The 26,440-nt window shown below is 35.2% G+C and overlaps 1 protein-coding gene across 33 annotated transcripts in view; it reads right to left on the bottom strand.

The window, feature by feature from the left end:
* The window catches only part of MAGI2 (membrane associated guanylate kinase, WW and PDZ domain containing 2), a 1,324,949-nt gene that overhangs the window by 464,007 nt on the left and 834,502 nt on the right, over window positions 1-26,440 (bottom strand). For all 33 annotated transcript variants that reach the window (XR_014816024.1, XR_014816026.1, XR_014816025.1 and 30 more), the window contains 2 exons: window positions 20,246-20,461; window positions 925-1,135 (listed from right to left, as the gene is read on the bottom strand). Coding sequence is in view for 30 of the 33 variants with exons in the window: in XM_021102528.2 (XP_020958187.1) it covers window positions 925-1,135; window positions 20,246-20,461 (427 nt within the window). In the remaining 3 variants the exon portion in view is untranslated. The remainder of the gene's footprint in view (window positions 1-924; window positions 1,136-20,245; window positions 20,462-26,440) is intronic.

Raw genomic sequence — 26,440 nt, 5'->3', positions numbered from 1 at the left:
ATTACTTTTTCTCTTTGAGTTTTTTACAACTTTGAGGAAATAAGGGTTGTTCATTTATACTATTTTTAGTTTTCATTCTTTGTAACAAAAATTTTGCTTGTCTTATACACATCAATAATTTAATTTTATGCTAAGATCTTCAATGTAGGAGTTTAAAATGTTCTATTTCTATAAGATAAAGAAAAGGAAAGCTGGGCAATGTTGTTAATAAAATATATTAAAAATTCAATTTTGGGGGAAAAAAGTGCCCAACGAAAGAAAAGATTAGGTTGAGTATGTATCACCAGTGAGCTCAGAATTAGTTCCCGCCACCCTCCCCAACCCCCAGCAAGGCATAAAAATGGTAAGCAACAAATAAAATGGAATTTAGTATAAATAATTATAATTATGATGAACTATACAAAACACATGATTTTACTAACACCTGACCTTAGAGTCAAATGCTTAAAACACTCTCATTTGTGACCATAAGTATTTTGCTCTCAATAGCTGCATCCTATTAAACTACCAGAGATGATGGTGGAGGTTTCCGGGAATCTGACTTAAAGGGTGGGATTTATCTCATTTGAATTACATGGAGGTCTTGGAAGGATAAAGTAAGCATTTCTCCATGATAAGCACACTATTTCTAGTTCAATAATAACATCGCTTTGAGATTTGCCTTTCAGTCATGACTGCAACAGATTTTACAGTGGAGTTGTTTAATTCGTTCTTTGATTTACAGCTATAATCTTGGATCTTTAATTGTATTAAAGCACTATCCTATTATTCTCTCACAAAGAAGGAAGCTAATGCCACAGTCAGTGAAATGCAATGTTTTACTCTGAGCACACCTCCACACATTTATATACTGCACACTGCTACGTCATTTAATATACTGCTGTGATCTTTGTGGAAATGTTCAGGGAAATGTGTGAAACTTACTCAATGAAGTAGACTTCACCCTTTTCTGTATAGGCCATTTCCCAGTTATCAGGCAATGGGTCTGATTCTTCATTCTCTTCAGGTTTAGTTGGTTTTGCGTCATCCATCTGCTCCTTCAGCTCCTCAGGCTGACTATACACAGGTGCAGGATAAGGCTGGGATGGTGTCTCCCCTGAGGCACCTGCACTCTTGTCTTCATGTTCACTGGATTCTATGAGAAAACAAGACCATGTGATTAGTCACTCCAGCCACTGTAACTTCTGAGTGAATGTGGACTATGCTGCATCTGGGAAGGAGCTCTATGAAGGCTAATGGGAAAAGCATAATGGCAAACAGCTCAGAAAATCATCAGTAGGCTCATTTGAGTTCCCCTTCACTCATCGTTCTCATCTATCCCTCAATTAATTATTACTGATGACTAAATTGGAGGACTGTTTCACAACACAGATGTGGTAGCCCAAATAATGCCTCTCTAGGGATGGCCATGTCCTACACCCTAGAATGCATGATTGTTACCTTACCTGGAAAAAGATTTACAGATATGATTAAACTAAGAAATGGAGATTGGGAAATTATCTTCAGCTATTCAGCTGGGCTCATTGTAATGACAAGGGTTTTCATAAGTGTAAAAGGAAAGCAGAAGAGGAGTGTCAGAGGGAGAAGTGACTACTGAAGAATAGCCAAAGAGATGCACTGTGGCTGGCTTTGAAAACAGAAGAAAGGGACCAACCACAAGCTAAGAAATGCAGGAGGTCTTTCAAAGATGGTAAGGCAAAAGAATGGATTCTCATCTAGAGCCTCTAGAAAAGAACACAGTCTTTTGGACATCTTGATGTTAGCCCAGTGAGACCCATGTCAGACATCTAAGCTACAGAGCTGTAAGATAACAATGGGCATTGTTTTAAGTGTGTGGTAATTTGTTACCACAGCAAAAGAAAACTGATACAACAGACCAAAAACTAAATAGATGTACAGCTTAAAAGAAAAGGCTTGGAGGACAGATCCAAAGGTATCAATATGTAAATGGTATGAGCTCAAGTATGAAGAAAAGAAAGACATGGAGGGGAAATCACAACTCAATTGTAAAAAAGAGAACAAAAATTACTACGATGAAGAAACACTTGAGTCTGCAGATTAAAATGGTTAACTGAGTCAGAGACCAAATGAATGACACATACAGACCCCTAAACAAATCCAGGTGCATTTTCCAAACTCCAATGTTAAAATGCAATTTTAACAGCTTCTATACTAAAGAAACTTAATAAAAGAGGAACAGAAGATCATCAGACCTTTCATCTATAATACTCTAAGCTCAAAGACAGTACAGTATCTGTAGCGGTAACTTGAGGAAAAAACCAACAACAAAAAACAGTAACTCAAGAACTTAACTCTGCCAAAATATTATTCATCTACCTAGGCAAAAGAAAGTCACTTTTAAACATGCAAAAGTGCTGAATGCATATTACTCATGTACCCTACCTGAAGATAGCATTTGAGGAATTATTTTAACCATCTCATGATGATTAAATCAGGGCATAAATATCAAAATAGGGAGAAAAAAAGGAGAAACATAAAAATTGAGAAGAAATAAATCCTGCATAATATACTTACTGTAAATGGAAGATGATCATATATCTGAAAAATTATAGTATGTGTTAATACTTACAGTATGGATTGAAAGGTAAGAAATTACATGGAAAACCTATTACCAGCATGGGTTTTAAACCTTACCTCTCAAAAGCTCAAGTTCAGAGAAATTTCCTACAAAATAAGAGAGTGGTTGGGAGAGAAATTCGAAGGGGAAATGTTTAGATTTAAGATACAGCCTGGTTTATTCAGGGATTCAGCACCACTATATTTAGGTTTTGGTCTAGGGTGTGGCATGGTGGTGGGAAGAAGAGGGAAACCACAGAAAAGACCAAAGGAGCCCAAAGCAGAGAGGGCCTGTAGAATACTTTCCTTTGGAGTGGCTCCAAATCTCCACTGGGGCATCAGAACAGAGATATGGTGACAAATATATGAGCCAAACGTGGCTCCCAAGGCTTCCTTGTGGAAAGGACATCATGAAGAAGCCCAACTATGCTCCAGTGGAGACTTGGAAAGTAGCTAAGAATAGAGAAACAATCTGCCTGTAGGAGGGTAACTAGGGCTTCTTAACAGCTGAAGGTGAAGTGAGATCAGCTTAACCCAGAAGCTGGATAAAGAGCACAAGTGACATACAATGTTGATGTGAAGATAAGGCAGTCATCCTAGAAATACAAAATTCCAAAATCATTTGGGAACTTAATCCATAGCTATTGACGTTAAAAAACATACATTACAAATACACATATACTTTGATTTAGTAATCCCAATTTGAGAATATATCCTATAGAAATAAAGGTGGTGGTGTATAAGGATACCTACACAATAACATTTACTACAGCACTGTTTGTAGTACCAAGGACCTGGAGATGATTTGGATGCCTATCAATGAGGATATGATTACATAAACTGTGATTACCACTACCATGGAAAACTACATCTACATAGTGTAAAAACCCACTGACCTGTAAAAGGTGCTAATGATTACTATTCAAAGAGTAATCTAAATTGTAGAGCAGTACACATACACTCTTAATTCTGCTTTTCTTTAAAAAGCAAACACTAAGCTAGACGTATACATATAATTTTGTATATAACCATATGGACATGAAAATAAAATGGAAGGATGTACAACAGATTGTGAACAATGATTACCCCAAAAGAGTAAATTTGTGTGGGAGTGGGAGATTTGTGTTATATATCTTTGCATTAAATGGCTATTATTTTTATAACCTTAAAAATTAATAAAGGTAATTTAAAATGATTAAAGTAGAATGTCCTCTTTATCTCAATCAATGGCTTGGATAAATTTTTTCCTCATATGCATCAATCTCAGAGAACAGTATGAAAGCTATCTTTAGGGATTAGGAAGGACAAGAACACTTTGTAAGCTTTTGTTATTTTGTCCTTAAAAAGAAGATTCTATACAGAATTGACCTTTATAAACTGCGCAGGAAAAAAGGAGCAAGAGAAGGTATCATTGCTTTCTTTAGATGCTCTTTGCTGTACATTATTATAACATGTAATTACCAATACATGAGACATACTGTTCTCAGGTATTGCTGAATGTCATGTTGCATTTGAAAAGTTTAAATAGAAGAGCATGCTCTGAACATATTCATTTATTCAATATTCACTTAATATTTATTAAACACTCAATTGGTATCAGACAATGAGGACGAAAGAGTGAATAAGACAGGTATGCTCCTTGCTCTCACAGGACACAAAATGTGCAATTTTAAGTGTGCTAAGTGCTAGTAAAGGGGAAAATAAAATCTTTTGCATATATTTTCATCTAATCCCACTTAAAGACAGTTCTCTAAAGAAGACACACAGAAGTCCAAAAAACACATGAAAAGATGTTCAACATCACTAATTATTAGAGAAATGCAAATCAAAACCACCTTACATCAGCCAGAATGACCATCATCAAAAAGTCCACAAACAATAAATGCTGGAGAGGGTGTAGAGAAAAGGGAACCCTATTATACTGTTGGTGGGAATGTAAATGGGTGCAACCACTGTGGAAAACAGTATGGAGATTCCTCAGAAAACTAAACATAGAATTACCATTTAATCCAACAATCCCACTCCTGGGCATCTATCCAGAGAGAACCATGACTTAAAAAGATACATGTACTCCAATGTTCATTTCAGCACTCTATACAATAGCCAAGACATGGAAACAAGCAAAATGTCCATTGACAGAGGAGTGGCTAAAGAAGATGTGGTAAATATACACAATGGAATATTACTCAGCCATTAAAATGAAAGAAATAATGGCATTTGCAGCAACATAGATGGACCTAGAAATTATCATGCTAAGTGAAGTTAGTCAGCAGTGAGACACCAACGTCATATGTTATCACTTACATGTAGAATCTAAAAAAAAGGACACAATGAACTTCTTTGCAGAAAAGACACTGACTCACAGACATTGAAAAACTTATGATTTCCAGATGAGACAGGTCGGGGTGGAGGGGAGACACACTGGGGATTTGGGATGGAAATACTATAGAATTGTATTGTGATGATTGTTGTACAACTATAAATGTAATGAAATTTGTTGAGTAATTAAAATAATCAAGAAAAGGCCTTTTTCCAATGTGCTATCAAAATTTAGACTTGAAAAAGTCAAGAGATTTCTTTCAAAGGAAGGTAAGAGAGAAAGAAATAGATCATCAAGGACTGGACTGGGCTTTAGAAAGCATGCTCAAAATTTGGGACTGTATTCTGGGCAATGAGAAGGTACTGATGCGTCTTAATAAAGGGAGTGACACAAGTAGATTTTCATTCTCCACTAAGATCCTCTAAGCTATTCTGGAGGTTCGAGAGTGCTAAGAGAAGATATTCACAGACTAAAAGACATGTTATTTTTGTGATCTAGACAAGAGATGATGGTGGCATGGGCATGGTTTATTTCCACGAACTGAAAAAAAAATTAGAATGTGGATTTGGTAGGATTAAAAAAACGGGACAGATAAGGAAAAATTAGAAGCTATGGTAAATCCAGTGGGTAGCACAGCAATTCATTGAGATAGGAAACATGAATGGCAGAACAAGACTCTGTCAGGATTGGGGAAGACTTTGGGTATAATTTTAGGCACCAGAACTAGAGGTCCATGTCAAACTCACAGGGAAGATGTCAAGTCAGAGAGTTCTTGGTTAGAGAGATTCAACTTGAAAGACAAGAGCATATGTCTAGATTGTGTTACAATCTAAGCCATACGACTGAATGAAATTGCCTAGAGAGACAGTGTAACAAGTGGAAACAAGAATTCCTCCAGCAGCTATCTGAGGAACTCCAACATTTAACAATCAGTGAGAGAATGATCAGGAAAGAGCAGCCATAGAAGTAACAGAAAAACTGGTTGATCTTTACGCCACAGAATCCAAGCAAATGGCAATGAGGAGGAAACACTTAACTGTGCCCCAAACTTCTAAACAGTCTAGCAAGATTACAGATTTAAAATCTAACAGAATCAATGATATGGAGGTCACTGGTGTTATTAGCTACCAGTTATAGTAGTAGTTATAGTGGAGAGGTGGGTAAGAAAGCCAAGTTGGAATGGATTATATGAATGAATGAAAAGAAAATACAGAACACACTGAAAAAGAAAGTCACATCTTAGCTATGAATAAATAAGCTTGTTCTTCATCTATATAATAACACTGTTATATTTTCAAGAGAAATGTGAGACATCCCTTGGGAAAAAAAGTCTAGTCTTTGGGTATGTCTATAATTATATTTACTAATGTTCTAGAGATCTCTAAGCCAAGTTCTCCCAGTTTATCTAACTTAATTTATTCATTCATTCCTTTATTTTATTTTTTAAATTTTTTTGGCTATGCCCACAGCATGTAGAAGTTATGGGGACAGGGATCGAATCTGAGCCACAGCAGTGACAATGCCAGGTCCTTAACCCTCTAAGCCAACAGGGAACTCTCCTTTATTTTTATCAAATTGATCAATCATTACATTAACAAACATGAATTTAATACCTACTAAGTGCAAAATACTCCACAAGAACTTAATAGGGGAGAGGAAATAATTTTTATCAAACTATTGAGAATGTGGTTGAAAGGGAAGTAATAAATAGCACCTGCCTCCTTTATGTGAACAAAATAAGAGAAAAAACATGAGTAAGGCAAATGGAGAACCATAATATCCCCACATTTACTACTCATAAAGGCTAACCTAGGGGTACAGTTTATGATGAGAGTCAAGGGCTTCTGCGAAATGCAGAATCTGGGCAATGTACCCACAGGCAGCACTGAACAAGAGCAGGCTTCCCAAGCAGGGGTAGAACCTGTTTGGGGAAGTGCCATGTAGAGCATTAAGAGACAAAAAGAAAGCAGGCCCAGATTATTCCTCAAAGCTGAACCACTCAGAGAAGTCATTATACCTCTTTTGGGCAAAGTAAGTCAAGGAACCAGTGGAGTGCAAATTAAGTACCCTGTTTGACATGCAAGGCAACTTGGGAAGTGGAGAGGAAGTGCCTCTCTCCGATGGATAACAAAATAGAGTACTACCACAATGATGTATTGAATGATACTTGATGAGACAAAAGAATTGCACACAATTTTCTAGGGAGACAATATAGCATATGGAAAGAAGAGTACCTAAGGCAGCTATCTGGGAAATTCCAATATTTAACAATAATCACCGAAGAATGAAACTGGCACGGTATTTCCTATATTAGGTAGCAGGAAATGGTATTAATTAGTTGACTAAGTTTTTGTTGAGAGCCTGCCAAGTGCTAAGCACTAGACCTGGCAGTGGGCAGTTAAGGAGTGGTCCACATGATATATATTAGTTTGCTAGAGGTCATAATAGAATGAAAAGTGTAAAAATGTAGTCTTCCAGTTCTGGAGACTAGAAATACTAGAACAAGGCCATGATCAGCAGGCTTTGCTGTCTGCTGAAGTGTGTTACAGAACGATCTGTTCTAAGCCTCTCTGCTGGCTTCTGGTAGTTCCTTGGTTTGTGGCAGCGTAACTTCAATCTTCACATATTTCCCCTGTATACATGCCTGTGTTCTAATTTCCTATTTTTAGAAGGACACCAGTCATTCTGGATCCAGGGCCCTCCCTTCTGATCTATGACTTAATTAGTAGAATTACTACTACCATTTAATCAACTGCTACTTAAGATAACCTCATCCTTTTTCCAAATAAGGTCACATTCAGAGATTCTGGTGATTTGGCCTTCAACATATGAATTTATGGGGGACAAAATTCAACTCATTAAATAGTACATTAGGTAAGTATGTCTTACTTTACAATCCACTGAGCCAATATTTACCATATCTGGGACTATAGATTACTGTCTTCTACTACATCATAATTTTTTCCATGCTTAGTAAAGAGAATAGAAGTTAACTTTATATTTTGGGTAATATAATTATGTTTTTCTTCTGTATGTGGTTTAATCTTTTATTTTTTTACATTGATTTTTATTTTTTTCCATTATAGCTGGTTTTAAAAAAATCAGATATGTTGGGTATTACATAAGTAACCGAGAAAGTACATATTAAGAATACAATGGACTTTTAAAAAAACAGCCTTTACATTGTAGAGCAATTTTAAGTTCCCAGGAAAATTAAAAGAAAGGTACAGAAATTTTGTATATACTTTCTGCCCCCACAAATGCATAGTCTCCCCCATTGCTTATACCTACCACCAGCATGGTACATGTATTACAGCTGATGAACCTAAACTGACACATCATTATCACTCAGTCCATAGTTGACATTAGGGTTCATTCTTGTACATTTTATGGGTTTGGACAAATGTATAATGTCATGTATCCACAATGTAGTACACAGAGTAGTTTCACTGCTCTAAATTCCTCTCTGTTCTGTTTTTCATCCTTCTCTCCCCTCTGACTCTTGGTAACCATTGATGTTTTTAACTGTCTATAGTTTTGCCTCTTCCAGAATGTCATACAGCATAGAGCCTTTTCAGATTGGCGTCTTTCATTTAGTAACATACGTTTAAATTTACCTGATGCATTTTAATGGCTTTACAACTCATTTCATTATAAAACTGAAAAATATTCCATTGTCTGGATGTACCACCATTCCACTGTTTGAAAACTATTCCATTGTCTGGATTACTAAAAGAATATACTTTTAGTAATTAAGGATGGGAAGTAACCGATTTTACAGGCCAACCAAGGTGCATGTGTAGCCATTCCTGCTGGTGCTCCCCTTCTCCCATGGAATTCAGCTTAAAGTTACATGCCTGCAAATGGGTCTTAACACAGATCTCATATGTCAGACTGTGGCTGCAGAAGCCTTAGACTTTATAAATTCTGACTAAGGAGAAGAAATAATTTTCTGCATATGTTTTAATTTTATAATGGTGTGAAGCTATTTTTTGATTAGGAGGCGGTCATGTAGAATTGCCCTTTTTAACTTCCAAGACATATTTCTCAGCATGGTTTTACTGTTAAGTCCAAACAGGATTTTTTTGGATATGTAAATGTAATTTTTCCCTAAGATGCTTCCTGCTTAAGTGAACAGACTTTATCAAAAACTGGCATATTTTGAGCATACCATTTTGCATTTCTAGGTCACTTAGATGCCTTGCAAACCAGAGCATGGGTTTTATTTTGGCACTAACAATAGAAACAAAGGATATTTCAATAAATCAGGAACACCTCTTTTGAAAGAATAGTAATAATGAAAAAAATTTTTCTTTGACCAGGACTGCTGTATTTCCTAGAAATTCTACAGAAACACTGAGATATGAAATAAGCATTGATAAATACAGTCTTATAAGCGATGACCTATAAAAACCATGTTTTATGGACACTTTTACTGTGGTAAAGAATTAAGAAATATAATTTCTTTCATATTTCCTACCCTAAAGTTTTGTTGGATTCAGCAAATAATTTCTTTCTTCCCATAAGAAATTCAGAAAAACTCTAATACCTGTACATAGTACAAGGACTGAAAGCTATTTAATTGGAAGAGAGTTAAAAGTATGCATTTTTGCATTTAGTCCAGGCTACATAAATTCTATAGCTCTGCACTAGTCTAAGGTTTTGATATGTATAGTAGCCATTCCATTTGCTTACATGTTGATTGCCCTGGCATTATCTAACACATTGCCTTTTGGATACTAGACTAAAGGTAAATCAGAACACCATGGTTTTGAATGTCCCCACCAAGTTTTATTAAAGAACAATCAGAAGGCAAAATAAAACCATTTCAAGAAGAAGATTGCCTATTTTATGTCTTATCCATATTTTCATTTGACATGGTCTATGCATACAGTTGACGCTCACCATTCTGTAATTGCTATCCATTGCAATGCAAGAAAATAATGTTTTAAAGCTAGACAGGAAATTGTTGATTTTAATTTCTTTGAACAGTCATAAAATTTGAATTTCCGAAATTTGTTTTACCCTGTGAGAGAGCTCTGTGATTTATATTTCTAATGGCTCTGTGACAAATTTTAATAAATCTAATAACTTTTCTGTCTTTACATTATGTCTTTGGAAATGAGCATGGCTAGAGAGTATTTAATAGGAAAAAAGATTGAGGAGTATATTTGTAGCTTACAACAAAGGAAAATAGAAATAATTTGAGATTAATTTTTTTCCTTTGGTTTAGTCATTCTCAGATAGCAAGAAACATGCTCCTCAAGAAGCAGAAGAACGTAATTGTTAAGGCTGCTGTCAGACTGCTACGGTTTAAATCTGTCCTTCATGGTGTGATGTTAGGCAAGGTATTTAATTCACTTTGTGGAATGCCTTAATTTATTTAAATGTACAATGGAATAATATTACCTACCTATATAGATTAGATGAGACATGTACATAAATTGCTTAGTATAGTAAACTACCAGAACATAATAGATGTTCAGTAAATGATATATATATTTAGCAGTGTGTTCTACTATCTAAAACACTGAATAAATTTTAGAGTCAAGCCAGCCATGCAATCTAAGTGGTTTCTGCCTATAGAAACAAAAGTCAATTTCATATGATTTTTAAGTATTAGGTGTTTTCGAGAAACAATGCAATTGCTAATATATAATATATATATTTTGTCTGTAAAAGGTGTGTGTGCAAATTGAGTTTTGCTTTCTCAGTTAAGCATGCTGTAGTTTAAAGAAGGGACATTTTATTGCCCAAGAGTTATTAGTCTCCTCATATAGCCTCAGGAAAAGCTTGGCTTTCAAGTCTAACAATAGATGGCTTACTCTCTTTTTAATTATTAATTATTTTTAAAATTTATTCAAATAGTTGATTTAAAATGTTGTGCCAAGTTCTGCTATACAGCAAAGTGACACAGTCATATATGTATATACACACACACATTCTTTTTCCTCTATTATCTTCCACCATATTCTATCCCAAGAGATTGAATATAGTTCATTGTGCTATACAGTAGGACCTTATTGCTTATCCATTTTAAATGTATTAGTTTGCATATATTAACCCCAAACTCCCAGTCCATCCCACTTCCTTCCCCCCATAAGTCTATTCTTTATGTCTGTGAGTCTGTTTCTGTTTTGCAGATGGGCTCATTTGTTCTACATTTTAGATTTCACATATAAGTAATATCATATGGTATTTATCTTTTTCTTTCTGACATTTTATTTAGTATTATAATCTCTAGTTGCATCTCTGTTGCTGCAAATTGCATTATTTCATTATTTTTTATGGCTGAGTAGTATTTCATTGATATATATATCACTTCTGTTTCTGCTCATTCATGGTAGTGATCATAGTCGTAGAAGTGGTAGGGCTTGAAGAGGTCCCTTGCTTTCTTGCAAACTCAGTAATCTCATCAAAAAGTATATTTGTCATGTTGATCCTAAGTCTTACTGTATTGTTATCTGGGGTGGGAAGAAGTGGGAGCTGTCAGAGCATGTTCTTGGCTTCATTGTCAGAAGGTGAAGTTCCTAGAACATGAATCACAGGCTCTTGTTAATAAATGAACACTTGAGGGTTGACTTTTGGACAGGAGAAAAATATTGTAATCAATTTTTTATTATGGCCATACTATATATTATGTTCTATAATGTAAAGTGAAGGACATTCTGGCTTTTGAAAGGAAGTTTCCTGTAGTGGCCAGAAGACTGAAAGAAATTAACATTGGAACTTACTTCTCCAAGAGTGCTCTTATCAATTTTTCTTGCTTTTCTTAACCCTTCTCAAATGAGAAGAGGAATTGTAATATGGGTGACAAAATGTTTGCACATTGAATGATTAGTGACTATTTGCTCATTTAGAAAAAAAAATTACTTTTTGATGTAGTAAAACATGCAATTGGACCAAATCCAAAAGTACAAAGTAAAAGTATAGCCAAAGTAAGAGTACAGCACCTGATGTGCTCCAGCAATCCACTTAGCAAAGATGCTCTTTCCAAGGTGTGTCTATGTATACTGATTACTGGCTTGCATTGGTGTTTTCTGACTCCTTAGTTCTCCTAAAGTGTTTTTACATTCTTAAAAAAAATGCATTATAATTTCTTTCTTTTTGTATGATATGAGAATGAGGAGAGTAGCTCTTAAACACTGTGGCAATTTACAAAACATCCATATATTTTTTTTCCTGAGATGTTAACAAATATTTCCTCTTACCACATGAGACCATGAAAGAAACAAGTCTAGAACGAAATACTAGAATTAGGGAAAGTTAGGGTGATGATTAACTCTGCTGCTGATTTTTGAGACAGCATATCAATTGAGAAAGCAGAAATTTCCAATCCTATAAAGAGATTACTTGTTACTTATAATATTTGTAACCAAATTGGGTGTCATCTCTTTAGGAGCCTACCCAGGAAAATATGAATTACTAAGAAAGCATATTCAGTACTTCAAAATTATTTTTCATCTATATCTAAAATCCATTGTTGGTTATAAGTTCTTTGGAATACTAAAAGAACAATACAGGGAATTATGAAAATAGGAAAATTCAAGGTTGATGAGTGAAAGATAACAAGGAAAAAAAATCTCAAGACATTAACTAAATTGAAAAGTATTAGTAGAATGGCATTATTTTGTTCTTTTTTAGGGCTGAGTAGTATTCCATTGTGTATATATACCACATCTTCCTAATCCAAAAGAAAAAAGAATGTATACATGTATATGTAACTGGGTCACCATGCTGTACAGTAGAAAAAAAAAAGCTGTATTGGGGAAGTAACAGTAAAAAAGTATCAGTAGAGGAAAGTATTTTCCCTTGAAAGGGGAGAAATGCTGCCTTTATTACTATGTTTTCTTCTATTTGATTTTTAACATTTTAATAGAAGCAGACTGGAATATTGTCAGTAAAATGAATCCTCACAGCTTTGAAATTATATGTGCTGTATGATTTTCCCCATCATGTAATTACTGCTGAATCATCTATCATATAGAAACAAATCCCCCAAATCCTCAACTAACTTTAAGGTGAGAGAAAATGATACAAGCATTAAAAATATTCAAAGACCAAAGTAAGATAGGAGAGGAAATGCTCAGATGTGCATGTACAAAAATTCTTATATCTTTACTTTCAAAATTCTGAAAAAAAAAATCAAATGATTAGTATCCCATGAAACATAATATCACCTTCTGAAGTTTTAGAAACATTAAAGAGATTGAAAGAGAAAAGGAAGAAGGCTTTTTAAAGTTCTGATCTTGATAATTCAGGTGCTATTCTTTAGAGCCAAATTGGAGTCAAGGTATTTTTTGATGAGAACAAGAAGTCAATTAGGAAGTAAAAGATAAAGTTGCTACCCCCTTATCTCTGAGTGGCCAGAGAGATCTTATCCAGAGACCTTTCCTCTTCAGAAATAAAGCCAGCCCTCCACCAGAAACAACTAGAGCACTCTTTGACTGACAACACAGTAGCTGAGATTTTACACCAAAAATATCATCACTTCTTTAAGGAGAGATATGAGATTAAAAAAAAAAAAAAAAAAAGACTACAGGCTGAATATCAGACTTAAAGAGAATGGATGACCATGACTAGAAATAAGCTTAGGCTCCAGCATTGCCTGGAGAACCTGAAGACACAAATATTTCAACTAGTCCACAGGCTTTCTGTGCATGCTCTACAAACCCCAGTGACACCCTGGTTGTTCTTGCTGTGCATTCCTTGTTCATGTATCAGATCTCTCTCATACACATGGTATAAACCGTCAGAGAAGCAGAAAAACACTCTCTACAAAAGGGTCAGAGCAAGATTCCCAAAACGCTGAATCAGACTGAGGGCATGAAGAGGTTCAAACAGTGCTTCACTGCTGTTTAATCACAAAGTGAGTCTGCCTTGATTCCAAATGACATTCCTGAAACTAGTCATGATTTCATGTTTTTCCAGTGCTGTAGATACAGTTATTACTAAAGTTCTTAACGACAGACTCTAAAATGATTGTCTTGCTACTTTATAATCACACCTAGATACTCAGAGTATTTTATAATTAGGACAATTCTAACATTCGAATAATACTTTTAAGAAAACATAGAGTGCCCTCATTTATAAGTGCCAGTACTGTGTTTGGGAACAAGATAATAAAATTAAGCCTCTTCAAAAAGAAAAAGAAAAGAAAGAAAGGGAAAAAAAAGATAAAGATCTGAGTGGATACACACATCACAGTCTCTGTGAACTCACACAAAAATAAACAGGGGGTAGGCATTGGGTGGTTTCAGAGTGCGCCATTATTCACAGGAAAACAGCGAGATTCACTACGGAGGACATAATTCTTTTGACAGTGACAGGACCTCATTCACAGAACCAGGACTGATGGTGCATGCACAGTCAGCGTGCCAAGCGGCACAGGACCTGGATGCGGGTCCCTAATGGTGAACTGAGATCATTGCTGAGGACACTCGGTGATCACATAAGGGACACTCTGTTTGCTCTCTGGGAGATGCAGTTCATTTGCACTAATTGCAGGCTTGGGGGCCTGGAGAAGGCAGCTCTGTGTACACATACTGTATTCCCTTTGTTGGTGAAGGTAGCTCTCACAGGCCCTGTTTCTCCTGGCATTGTGTATGTGTGTGTATTAACAGAGAGATTTAGCTGCCTTTCAAATATATATGCATTTCTAATTCTTTGTGCTAGGCTTACTAATAGCTGGTGAGGGGAAGCTACAATATAATAGTGAATTACTTTCCGGAAAAGTTTAGCAGATAATTCATGAAATAAAAGAAATCCAACAAAGCCAAGCCCAGTCACTGTGGTTTACAAGATTTGTGTTTCTTCAGAAAAATTCAACTGGAAAAAAAAAATCTATCTACTGATCTATTAACCACTTATTTGGGCCATTTTCACGGTTAGAGAGATTGAATAATTCTCATCACTAAGAACATAAATTTTAAAATATATTTCTTTCTTTCATTATCAAACAACTTCTGAAGAAATGTAAGATCAGGGATCTCATATCTCTCCAACTTAGAAACACTGCATGTTGAGGACACTGAATAGTGTAAAATGAGCATGTAATAAATCTAATCAAATTGTTACAATAAAACTCTGACATTCTCAAGAGGTTTGGCTGACTGAAAAATAAATATTTACAAAGAACTTGAAATATTTAATGACATACTAATCACTGAGACAGGTAAACAAAAAAGTAGAAATAGTCCTTCTCCCGGGAATGTTTATAATATATGAGCGAATAACATACATGTACATTATAAAAAGTTAACCTACAAGGACACAGCTAACCGATGTCTCCTAAACGAACAAAAAGTATAAGCTGTACTTCAATTAATTCAGAAATGGACAATCTCAACCTTTCATTGTGAGAGTCCATAAGCGATTTCTAGAGAATATAAAAAAATCTGAATTATGAATAAAAACATAGGAGGTTCAAATGTGAGCAAGACTTATCAGACAGGGGAAGGTATTGTATGAACATGAGATGTCAAAGAGAGAGTAAAGTGGGGAAATAACTGGAGCCAAAGATAGCAGAGTTGTTGCAGTCAAATGTGGGAGGACCTGAGAGGTTGTCCAAGAATTTTAAGTGGTAGAAATAGAAGCTCATTCAGGTTTTGAGAAGGATAGTGACCAAATGCTGGCTCAAGAACCTTTAATTGGTCAAGGAGTAACAGGGAATTTGATTGGTGGGAGGCTGGAGGAACAGAGATCAGTTAGGGGACTGTGGTCCACAAATAAGGTGATGAGGCAGTGATCTAGGATGGAACAATGATTTTAGGAGGGAAGAGATGAAAGCTAAAGGCCCAGTGATCTCCTAGATGTAATAATTTATATTTACAGTGTCAGAGAAAAGCATCAAATTCTGAGCTATTTGGGTGAAAGAAAGAATTAAAGAAATCGCCAATAAGTGACTTTGTGACTTGCTTTGCTTCTTTGTTTTATGGGAGAGGAGTTCACGTGGAGTGTGGCATTTAAATTGCTGAAGAATTGCTTGGATGGGGCAGTCCAACAAGCAGAGGTAGAAATATGGCCCCAGAATACAGGAGAGAAGTGAAGGCTGCAGGTAAATCTACAGTATATGAAGCCACAGGGCTGGATGTCAATTCTAACATGATAAAGATGTCTAAATATAGGATGAGGCTGATGCTAAGGGAAGGTTTCCTGCACATATGAATTTTATAATTAATTAATTTACGATGAGGTAGCTCTTTGTATTTTACTTAAAGATTAATAAATCAACACTCTTCTGTAGAACTTAACAGAATCCAGAATCTACATGAAATATTATTTGCGTGTCCAGGATACAATCTAAAATTACTTTATACACAAAGAAACAGAAAAATACAAACCAAATGCAAAAGGAAAGGCAATCAATGGAGACTAATCCTAAAATGATCCAGATGTTCAAATTAGTAGACAAGGATTTTAATGCAGCTCTTACAACTAGGGCTTATGAATTTTAAATATCAGCTTAAAAACAAATTCTCTAGGATGATGTAAGGCTATATCATTCTTGCTAGCATTAGATCTAACATCACTGCCATGAACCACAGGAAGGACAAATATAATGGAATACAATATAGATGAAATATACCAAGGTGCAGGATTCTGATTTACCTTATGAAGGTCAGGAGTCACTTCTTCCTCAACATAGTTAACAACCCAGGGAAATGTGGTAGAGAGGGGATGAGTTCAGGTATTCCTGGGTTCAGATTTCAACTCTGCTATCCTTATCTTGGTTAAGGGACTTAAGTTTAACTCATTTGTTAAGCAAAAATACTGTGGTTATGGGAGTAGAGATAACAAATGTCCTATGTGCCTAGTACACTGTAATAATAATATTTTATTATTTCCATAATTTTATTATTTACAATGATAAATGTATATTTCTCAGGGTAGAACTACACTGATAACCATTAGCAAAGTGATGTACATCAGAGAAACATTTTTGATCTGAGACCCTGAAAGATTATTATATGGCTTTTCTACGGGGTATGGGCTAAATCCTTGTGTTTGATGTAATTCTGCGCAAAAAGAGGGAATCTACCATATAACAAATATTCATATATGTGAATATGAATTGATAATATTAGTATATCTTCATGGAGAAATAACCTATATAAAAGTGGTCACTAACTTTATATAGATATGGTCTGAAAGAAAAGAAATACATAATTCTAACCATAAACATAGTTCAAAAGAGAAAATAAGTAATAGGGTTATTCAAAAGAGAAAATAAGTAATAGGGTTAAGTTCAAGACTCTAAAATCTTTATTTACATAGAGAAAACAGTTCATTTTGGTAAGGTCTATAAGGAGTTAAATACTAGTAGGTTTGATACTTATATGCACACATAATACTACAAAAAAAACCCCAGATATCTTTTATGTCCACAGAAGGAAATAAGTTCACTTGTACATGATTTGCAGAAACAAAAGAAATAAGAAGTCTTTGGTGGGTAAATATTTATAACCCCATGTTTAAAGAAGTATAAGTTAAAAAGTGGTCATGTGTCTATAATTGCTAAGAAATATATTTATGCTTCTATCTGGTAATATAGGACTCAGGATAATAGAGCAGCTGAGAACATGGGTTCTGGATCCAGATTCCCTAAACATGACTTCTGGTTACTAGGGAAATTATTTAACTATAATGTACCTCACTGTCCCAATCTGTGAAAGGGTAAATAACTAATAAGGCTGACAGGGGAATTAAATGAATATACTTAATACACTTAATAAGGTTAAGGAGTTCCTAGGGCATGTAAGATTCAAAAGAAGTTAATTATTATATTATTTGTTACCACTATTATCAATATTATTTGTAATAAAACAGTTACCTTAGCAAGCTTTGCTCACTTGCCAAATGTGACTCACTGATTATACCACTTATGCTCTGAATTGATGTCCAATATTAATTACCATTATAGGCTTTTACAGGGCAGTGTTAATTAAATTAAACAGCAATTTTCTCAATGTTGTTCAAAGTGTCCTATATCCAATGAATGTTTGTGAGAAGAAGACAAAGGCAGGACAAAAATGCTGTATGGGAAAAGATGTGATGAGGTTCAAATGGTGAAGAGTTGGATAAATGTGTATTAAGAAAGGGGTAAAGAAAATCCTAAAGTTTCTTTTGGATAAACATAGAGAAAAATTAAGACATTTCAAAAATGGGAATTGTTAAAGATTTCTAACAAGGGTTAATGGACCGGTTTTCTATTTCAGGAGTGTTTCCTTCATCTTTGAACATTGGAGGAAAAGATGCCTAATTTATATGTCTCTTATATCCCATAATAAGAAAAAAAATAGTATAAGACCATTTGCCAAGCCAGGCTCACAAAACCGCTGTTTGTGGCATCTGTTGTGGATTTCTCTGGATCCAGAAATCCCAGAGCTGGGCTGCACTGTTGTCCTATCTCATTGTCGGCTCAGAAGTCCGGGGACAGTCACCTGGCTAGGGCTGGTCAAGGAGAAGGAGTTGAAACCAGTCTATTTTCCTTGGAGCCTTAAAAACTCGCTAGGCATAAAAATAGAAGGGAATGGAGCTTTCCAGAATCACTGTGCTCTCTAGTTCAGTAAGTGTCTAGTTTAAGAATCTGTGGGTCAAGAATGCTTCATTTGATTTGCCCTATATGGAGTAGAAATGAAATAGAAATCAATGAGTTGGGCCTAACCAAGGCCACATAATTAAAAATGTTAACTATAAGGTGTTAACCTGTAAGAAAGTCTATAACTGCTGTTTGACACCCAAATATTGCTTCATGATTACTTGCTTCCACTCACCTGAACTGTTATCTCACATCAAAGATCAACCAAGAAAACTATATCCTAACAACTTAATGTAAATACATTACATGATGAAAAGTAAACATTTTGTAAGAGAATTTGAGAATCAAAAAGAGAAAGTACCTAATCGCTTGAAAGTTACCAGATCATTTTAAAGTAAACAAATTATATTGTGTATCTATAATGATTTTTAGCATTTGTACCCAAAAATGAGTGATTGCTAGGGTCAGAGAGTAAGTTTCTAACAAGTATATTAATGGGGAAAGTTAACCCTCCTCTGAGTGACCAAGATAAAACCACTTTGCCAAGTTTTATACCTGGACTGGCACAGCTTGGATTGCGGTCTCCTTATGTTCAGTGAGGAACATTTTACAGGTATTATGAATAGGGAAGGTAAAAAAAAAAAAAAAAAAAAAGCTTATGAAACATCTCTTTGATAAAAACATTTGGTATGAAAATTCAAATACTAGTCAATATAGAAGCAATACAGTGATAAGTAAAAACACAGACATCAAAGTAGTTATAGGAAATAATATGTATGCAATGTACATGTGTTAACATTTTTTTATATAATGATTTTTTTTTCATTATAGCTGGCTTACAGTGTTCTGTCAATTTTCTACTGTACCTCATGTACATTTTTAACAGTATGAACATATCACTTAGATTTTCAATGCCTATTAGAATAATGATATGCCACAATTAAAAAACTAAATAACTAAAACAGAACTTTGGAAATTTACTGCAAGATTATAGGCTAAGAGAAGGAAAAACTTTTGTTTTGGTAACATTTAATTATGAATAAGTATAATTAAATCTATTTTATAAATAAAAATTTTGGCACTATTTCAGTAATAAGTATAAGAAAATTGAAAATGCTTACCTTGCACAAACACACTTTAGACCTATTTAATATTCTTTATAAATGTGAAATGACAAATGACAAGTAAAAGGGATTAACAAGTCTCTCCCTTGTTCAAGAGGAACTGCAGTCACAAAGTCAATGTATGAAAATGCTTTCTCCTAATTGCCATATTGGGTAGTAGGGGCGAGGGATGAATACATGGGCATTTTGTAGCTACAGTTATTTTGTGGACTGTATTCACTGAAATTGTTAACTAAATCACATGACAAAACCTCTATTTACAGAGCTGAAAATACAGTAAGATTTCTAAGGATAGATTGTATCTAGTGTTAATTAACAAAGACTTTACAATGTCACACAATCATATCCATGACTTGTAACACTGCCTAAGGTTTAAACTACTCACTATATTGCCATTAATATGGTAAAAGTGAAATAAAAAATTGAGGAAATTGAATGAATTGCTTGATATGTTAAAATTAAAGCTAATAAATTAGATATAAGAACAATGTCCTTTCCATTTGCTATTATAATCTCTCTGATGATAACTTTAATCATATATGTACATATATATTTATACACATCTGAATATATATATGTGAATATATATATGAATAAAACATGTACATTTGAACACATGGATATAAGATATATTCATCTACATCTTGAAGAGCTGACAAACCTATAACAATGTCCATGACTAACCTGGTGTGACTATTACTCCATTTCCATTGACCACAGGCCTCTCTTCCTCTTCCTCCTCAGGAGGCTCTACACTTGCTTTCTCCATGTTGCTCACTGATTTATTCCTCTTTCGTTTTCCTTCAGCACTTGGAGTGGCTCCAGGAAGTATCTGGTCTGTTACATTTAATAATAGTGGTGCTGGTTCTGCTGGAGGCTTCGGGGTACCGTAGTAATTGTCTGAAAATGATACAAAACATTATGAAGTCAAATATTTCTCCTACTGGTGTGCATAATTTGTAAAGAAAGAAATTTTATTAATACATTTGTATCCTAATTTATATCTATATGTATTTTATGCATACATATATATGATTTTATATCATTTTATGTTTTTATACACACACACATATATAATACGTTGCTTTGATTGTATTGGGCTTTAATGCTTAAAGACAGACATATCTCTATCTTCATTTTCACCTTAGTGCCAAATCAAATATAGTCTTAGCTATTAGTTTCATATGATACATAGCAAATGCAAATTAAATTTTTAATAACAAGCCTCAATTATAATATTTTCAAAAATAATTATGTCTGAATAAGAGTGTGGATAACTTTTTTAAAAAGCAAATCTCCCAACATTCTGGAAAGGCACAGCACATTGTGCTTTTCTCTAGTTTTCAAAGGGCTCTGGCTGTTAACCTTGATGTGCACAGCATCCTGCCCAGAGCTGGGTCTCCACGACAGTTTAGTGGTTCCCATGACTGCTGACGGTGGGCCTGCTCCTCTAATCATTCTTCAGATTACCACAGCTCTTTTTCCCACAGCTCCATGATCTGAGCTATGGAATCAATTATTTCCCCCATCAGTCTGTGAGACTTCTTAAAGAGGAGACTAATTCCTATTTATCTCTGTAATAAGAGCTTGGAAAATAGAAGGCATGGAATACATGATTGCTATGTGAACATCTTTAAGTATTTGAGGCAAGTTACTTTATTTAAAATAGCCTAAATGTTTGATTGGTAACAAACATAGTAGTTTTTTTTTTTTTAAATCAATGTTATCCTTTTAGCATCAACTTCAAACCCATATTGGTGTTTTCGTTAATTGAATAATTTATGCAGTCGTTTGCATGCTCATTCATTAAAATCTTGATTTAGTACTGACTATACACCCAGGCACTCCAGTGTACGTTAGAGAGAAAATGATGACTATAATACAATCCTGGTTTTCCAGATGCTCAGTGGTGTAGTGTGGTAGACAGGCACATTTGACATTAAGCAGATAAGCATTAAAACAGGAAATAGGATTAAGCACTGCAATCAAGGAGGCACAGAGGGGGAAGCACACCTCACTGCCTGCAGAAGTCACTTAAGGTAACTGGCAAAACAATGCTCTGTGAAAGAAACAACACTTAAATAGAAGTTTGTGGGTTCTAGACTTGGCTCTTCTAGATAACTACAATTCAAGCAAGTTACCTACTCAGTAAGGGTCAATTTCTTCATCTATAAATTGAGAATGGCAATACTTATTATATCCTGCATTCTGGGGTGCAAACAACCAAAACCCACTCTCTTTAAATTAAACATGAGAGGCAGGCACTGAAGAAGATGAGATGGCTAGTTGAGGGAAGAGACTGGAAAAACCTTGGGAAAAGTGGGCAGAAACAAAGAGGTCCACTGAGGATATCCAAGGTGCCTCTGCTGGCCCTGGATTCTGAATGCCCAGCTATTTTCACTGCCACAGCACAGCCCACAGCTACTGCTGCCTTGGTAGGAAAGAACCCCAAACTCTCCTCAGGAGCTCTGATTGGCTTACTTCCAGGAAAACTCTCAGGCAAGTTCATCTCAGTGGTAAGAAGAGTGGCTACCCTTCTCATTTTGGGGTGTGGGAGGGAGTGGAGCCATACCTTTCATCTCTCTTATCCCAGGGCTTTCCTCAGGATGAGGAAGCATCCACTATGCCTGCCCTCTTTACTGGGTTGTTGTGAAGATGAAGTAAGAACGCATCAGGAAGAGCTTCACGCTCAGTGAAACTGCATGGTTTTAATGGCAGTGTAAACCTAATGCTGGCAGGAAGTAAGCAACTATTCTGAAGGCTAGCAGTGCACTAATGCCATTCCTCTTTTTCACAAATATCCACAATTGTAAGAATAATACAAGAAAAAAAATATTACCATGTAAAGTGATTCTTATACAGGTAGAACCTTTATACAGAAATCTGCAAAGTGGATGATATACATGTGCTACAGGTTACTTTCTAATTGCATTTAGAGCATTTCACATGAATCAAACCTTTAAATATAATGGCCAAATTCTGAGCAAACAAAAAAATGTTAGTTTCCCCCTAAGAAGTCTATGAACTATTGCTGTATTTCAGCATCTGTAAGGGCTAGCACCTTTCTCGGTACACTGCTATGCTTTCTATGGAATCATGATACTTATCTAATACACGTAATGTAAAACTAGTAAATAGTTTGTCCCAATAAATAACACGATCTCAAGTTGTATTCTAAAATCTTCAATGCCTTTAAGTATATATAGGTCTAAGAAAAATGGATCACACTTCAGTGTTTTTTTCCCAGTTTGTTATGGTTTAAATCTCCCTGAGGTAGAAAAAGAACCTTTTACTAATTAGAAACAAATGCAGAGATCAGGCTAAAAATCAATATTAACTAACATACCCTATTGAATCTATATTCCTAAATCTACCTATTAGCATGTGATATGAGGATAAATTATAAAACAATGCTTTATTTCTACAATTTCATTTATGAAATTAATACGTTTGATTAAATTTTAGATGTAAAAGAGTACACATCACTAGTTAAGATATTAAGGTTACCCTTATTAGCAATAATAGGGATTTGAAAGAAGCACAGAACTAACCCATGTAGTTACTACATTTGAGAAACATCTTTCATGGAGAATAGGTGATTACCTTAAACCAAATGCACAGAACAAGGAACCAGAAATACCTAAAAAAAAACAGTTGAAGCAGCAGGTAGGCAGTCAGGTAGCTAAGTCATTGAAATGACTCCCCGATGTTAGTATATAAAAATCACTATGGGAGTTCCCTTCATGGCTCAGCAGTAACGAACCTGATTAGGATCCATGAAGATGCGGGTTTGATCAATGGTCTTACTCAGCGGGTTAAGGATCCGGCATTGCCATGTGCTGTGGTGTAGGTCGCAGATGCGGCTCAGATCCTGTGTTGCTGTGGCTGTGGTGTAGGCTGGCAGTGTAACTCCAATTCAACCCCTAGCCTGGGAACTTCCATATGCCGTGGGTGTGGCCCTCAAAAGCAAATTTAAAAAAAAAATCAATATGCTCAGGATAAAATGTGCCTTTTAGGTAACATTTCAGCATGTTTACCGAAAAAAAATGACAAAACTATTATAAAATATAATTTGGAAACACTATCCCATTAAGAATCAAGTGCCTCTATGCATAGTGCCAGCATTAAGCAAATCTAAAATTTCAAAATACCATAACTATACGGTATCTGTTGAACAGTATGGATTGTAGAGAGAAAAACCTGATGTTGAATCCTATGTCCCCAGTCTGGCTGCTTGTTTACATCCTTAAGTTGATTTAGTTGAATGAGGCCCTGAGGCTGTAAGATGACAATAGTTACAAAAGCAACTCCAGTTACTACGACTATTACTGTCATACCACAATTAACTGAGCTGGACATGGTAAAGGCTATTTTATCTCTGAACTTTTGCATCCAATGGGGATTAGAATGGACCCATTTTGGCTCTGCAATTAAAAGAAAATAGAAGCTCTAAAAAATTAAACTATTTCCCAATATTATACCCGAAGCAAATGGAAAACCTGTATCCATTTAACTTAGGAACCTCATTTCTTTTCAAAATATTGCCTATATTGCCTCTCAAGAGAAATTTTAAAAGTATGATATGATTTGTAACCTGCCCAGAACTGATGCTAGAGGACTTCATTCAAAGCCACAACCAATGAGCAGAAAAATACCACTTTCAAAAGAGAAAAGCTAGCAATGATTGCTGCCAAATCACAAAGCAGGGAAATTTTAGGTAATTTTTCCTCCCATCTTCCAAAAAAAATAAGTGTGTGTGTGTGTGTGTGTGTGTGTGTGTGTGTGTATGTGTGTGTGTGTGTGTTGGGGGATGGAGGATGGGGTGGGAATTATAAGTTTTTCTAGTCCACTTCTCACTGACCATATATTTGTAGAGAACAATGTATTCATTAGCAGTGTCATATCAGTTTAATGTAACACCTCACTAAATTGTTGAATATGAAGAAAAAGTAAAATGATATCTAAAATTATCACTTACTCTATCATAATTAAAATAATCTATAAATCTGTAATTTTAAGTATGAGGAAATGGGAAAATGCTAGCAGCAAGCAAATACTCTGTAATGCTTTTACTTATTTCCATCGTATTTTCCCTTTAAACAAGATCAGTTTTCACGATAGAAACATGTGATTTATTATTTAGTTCATTTGGCTGTTTAAGTAGTAGACTCATAGTTGACTCTACTGTTTCAGTCCTTTGAGTGTATGATAATGATAACATGTTTAGGTTTTACATCAAATAACCATAGATCATTCCACATAGCACCCAGGTGGAGTTGGGATTTAGAATGGTAATATTGTTGTCTTCAAGATATCTCGCAGATTAAGGTCTTGACCCCTATTCCTCCCCAATATTCTCAGTACTTTCATTCACATTTTGGTAACCAGAAAGAATCAATTTTGGCTAATGATTTAGTGGAAGAGAGATGATTGCCTACAGGTACTCCAGAGCATGCACACAACACAGCCCATCACTGAAACCCCCAGAGAGCTTGAGAATATGTCCTTGTGTTGGAAAGAATGTGTGGCAGAATTTGAGAGGTTGAATCTCATCAGTTGTTTTTGACAGTTTTATAAGTGGAGCTCCTGGTTTGATACAAGTATAACCTAATAGTACCTGCATAATTTGACTCTGATGTTAAACAGAGAGAATAGATTCAGAGTTCCAGATCCAGTCCATTAGTTATGTTACAAAACCCGACAGATCATAAACAATCATTTTTATCCACATCAGAGACTTATATTTGTATTAATGATAGGGTCACAGTTTCCTCACTCCCATCTCGCCATAGAAAAGCATTGGAACAGCAGACATTTTACAAATTTATTAAAGTGAAAGAACATTTTTCCAGCGAGAACTCACATGGACACAGGTTACAATTGGTTCTTATGCCCTCGCCCTGCCAGGTGGACCTGAGTGGAGACACAATTTCTCCTGCTCTAGCCCCCTATGCTGTGCATTAGGGCTGAGTGCTCTTTGATTTCTGAATGGGGCATAGTTGATACGATTGGTTTCAGGCAGGATACCTTATATAGGTTATACAGAGGTGGGGTAAGTAGGGAGTGAGCAGCCCAGGCTGGTCAGGGTCGGGGAAGGGGCATTACAATGAGACACGGCCAGAGGCTTTGGGGTTTAATCTCCTTAAAGGGGACTTGAAGCCTATAACATTAACAGAAACAGATAAATCATGAGGGGATACTAAATTCATAAGACTTGGTCAATGTGTTACACAAGGGATAGTAATGACTTAAAATTAGTACCCAAACTATCATAAGAAAGACTTGCCATGGCAAGAATCACTGTCAATGGCTATGGCTATAGATTTAGTATATAGTAATTCTATATATATACAAAACAAAGTTGGTAAATGTAACCTAGAAAATAATTGCACTTTCTATCAGAAAATAAGACTCAAAGTCTCACTTTAGAATACTCCTGTCTTGATTTTTGAGGTTATATTTATAAGCAGCTCTGTTATTTAAATTTAAATCCCCCCAAAGTTATCATTTCCTAATCATGTCATATATAGTTAGTAACTTCAAATCAAGATGCAAAAATACTCTGACCTCAAAATATAATGTATTTTTCTCTCGTGGTAAAAAAATTGATATCACATGTGATAGAAATAGAAAAAAAATCCAAAATTATATTTTGTTACTTATACCTGCACTGAACAGTAAATTGCAAAATTTTTGGCAAAAATCAATGTTGAATGTGATTTTCAAAATGTGGACAATTGTGCAAACAATATGAACATTTCTGTTTGAACCTTTCAAAGACAGTATTATTTTCTCACACAACATTTATATCTTGTCATATAACTCCCTTCTCTCAAGGGTGTTATTAACTGTGATACTATAACATTACTAAGGAATTAG

The sequence above is a fragment of the Sus scrofa genome, chromosome 9 (assembly GCF_054392235.1).
Source record: "Sus scrofa isolate SSC_HxYL_T2T_F1_AM1 chromosome 9, Sscrofa_HxYL_maternal_Yorkshire_Landrace_v2.0, whole genome shotgun sequence".
Lineage (NCBI taxonomy): Eukaryota > Metazoa > Chordata > Mammalia > Artiodactyla > Suidae > Sus > Sus scrofa.
The sequence above is the reverse complement of the archived record's forward strand: the minus strand, read 5'-3'. Positions and strand labels throughout refer to the sequence as shown.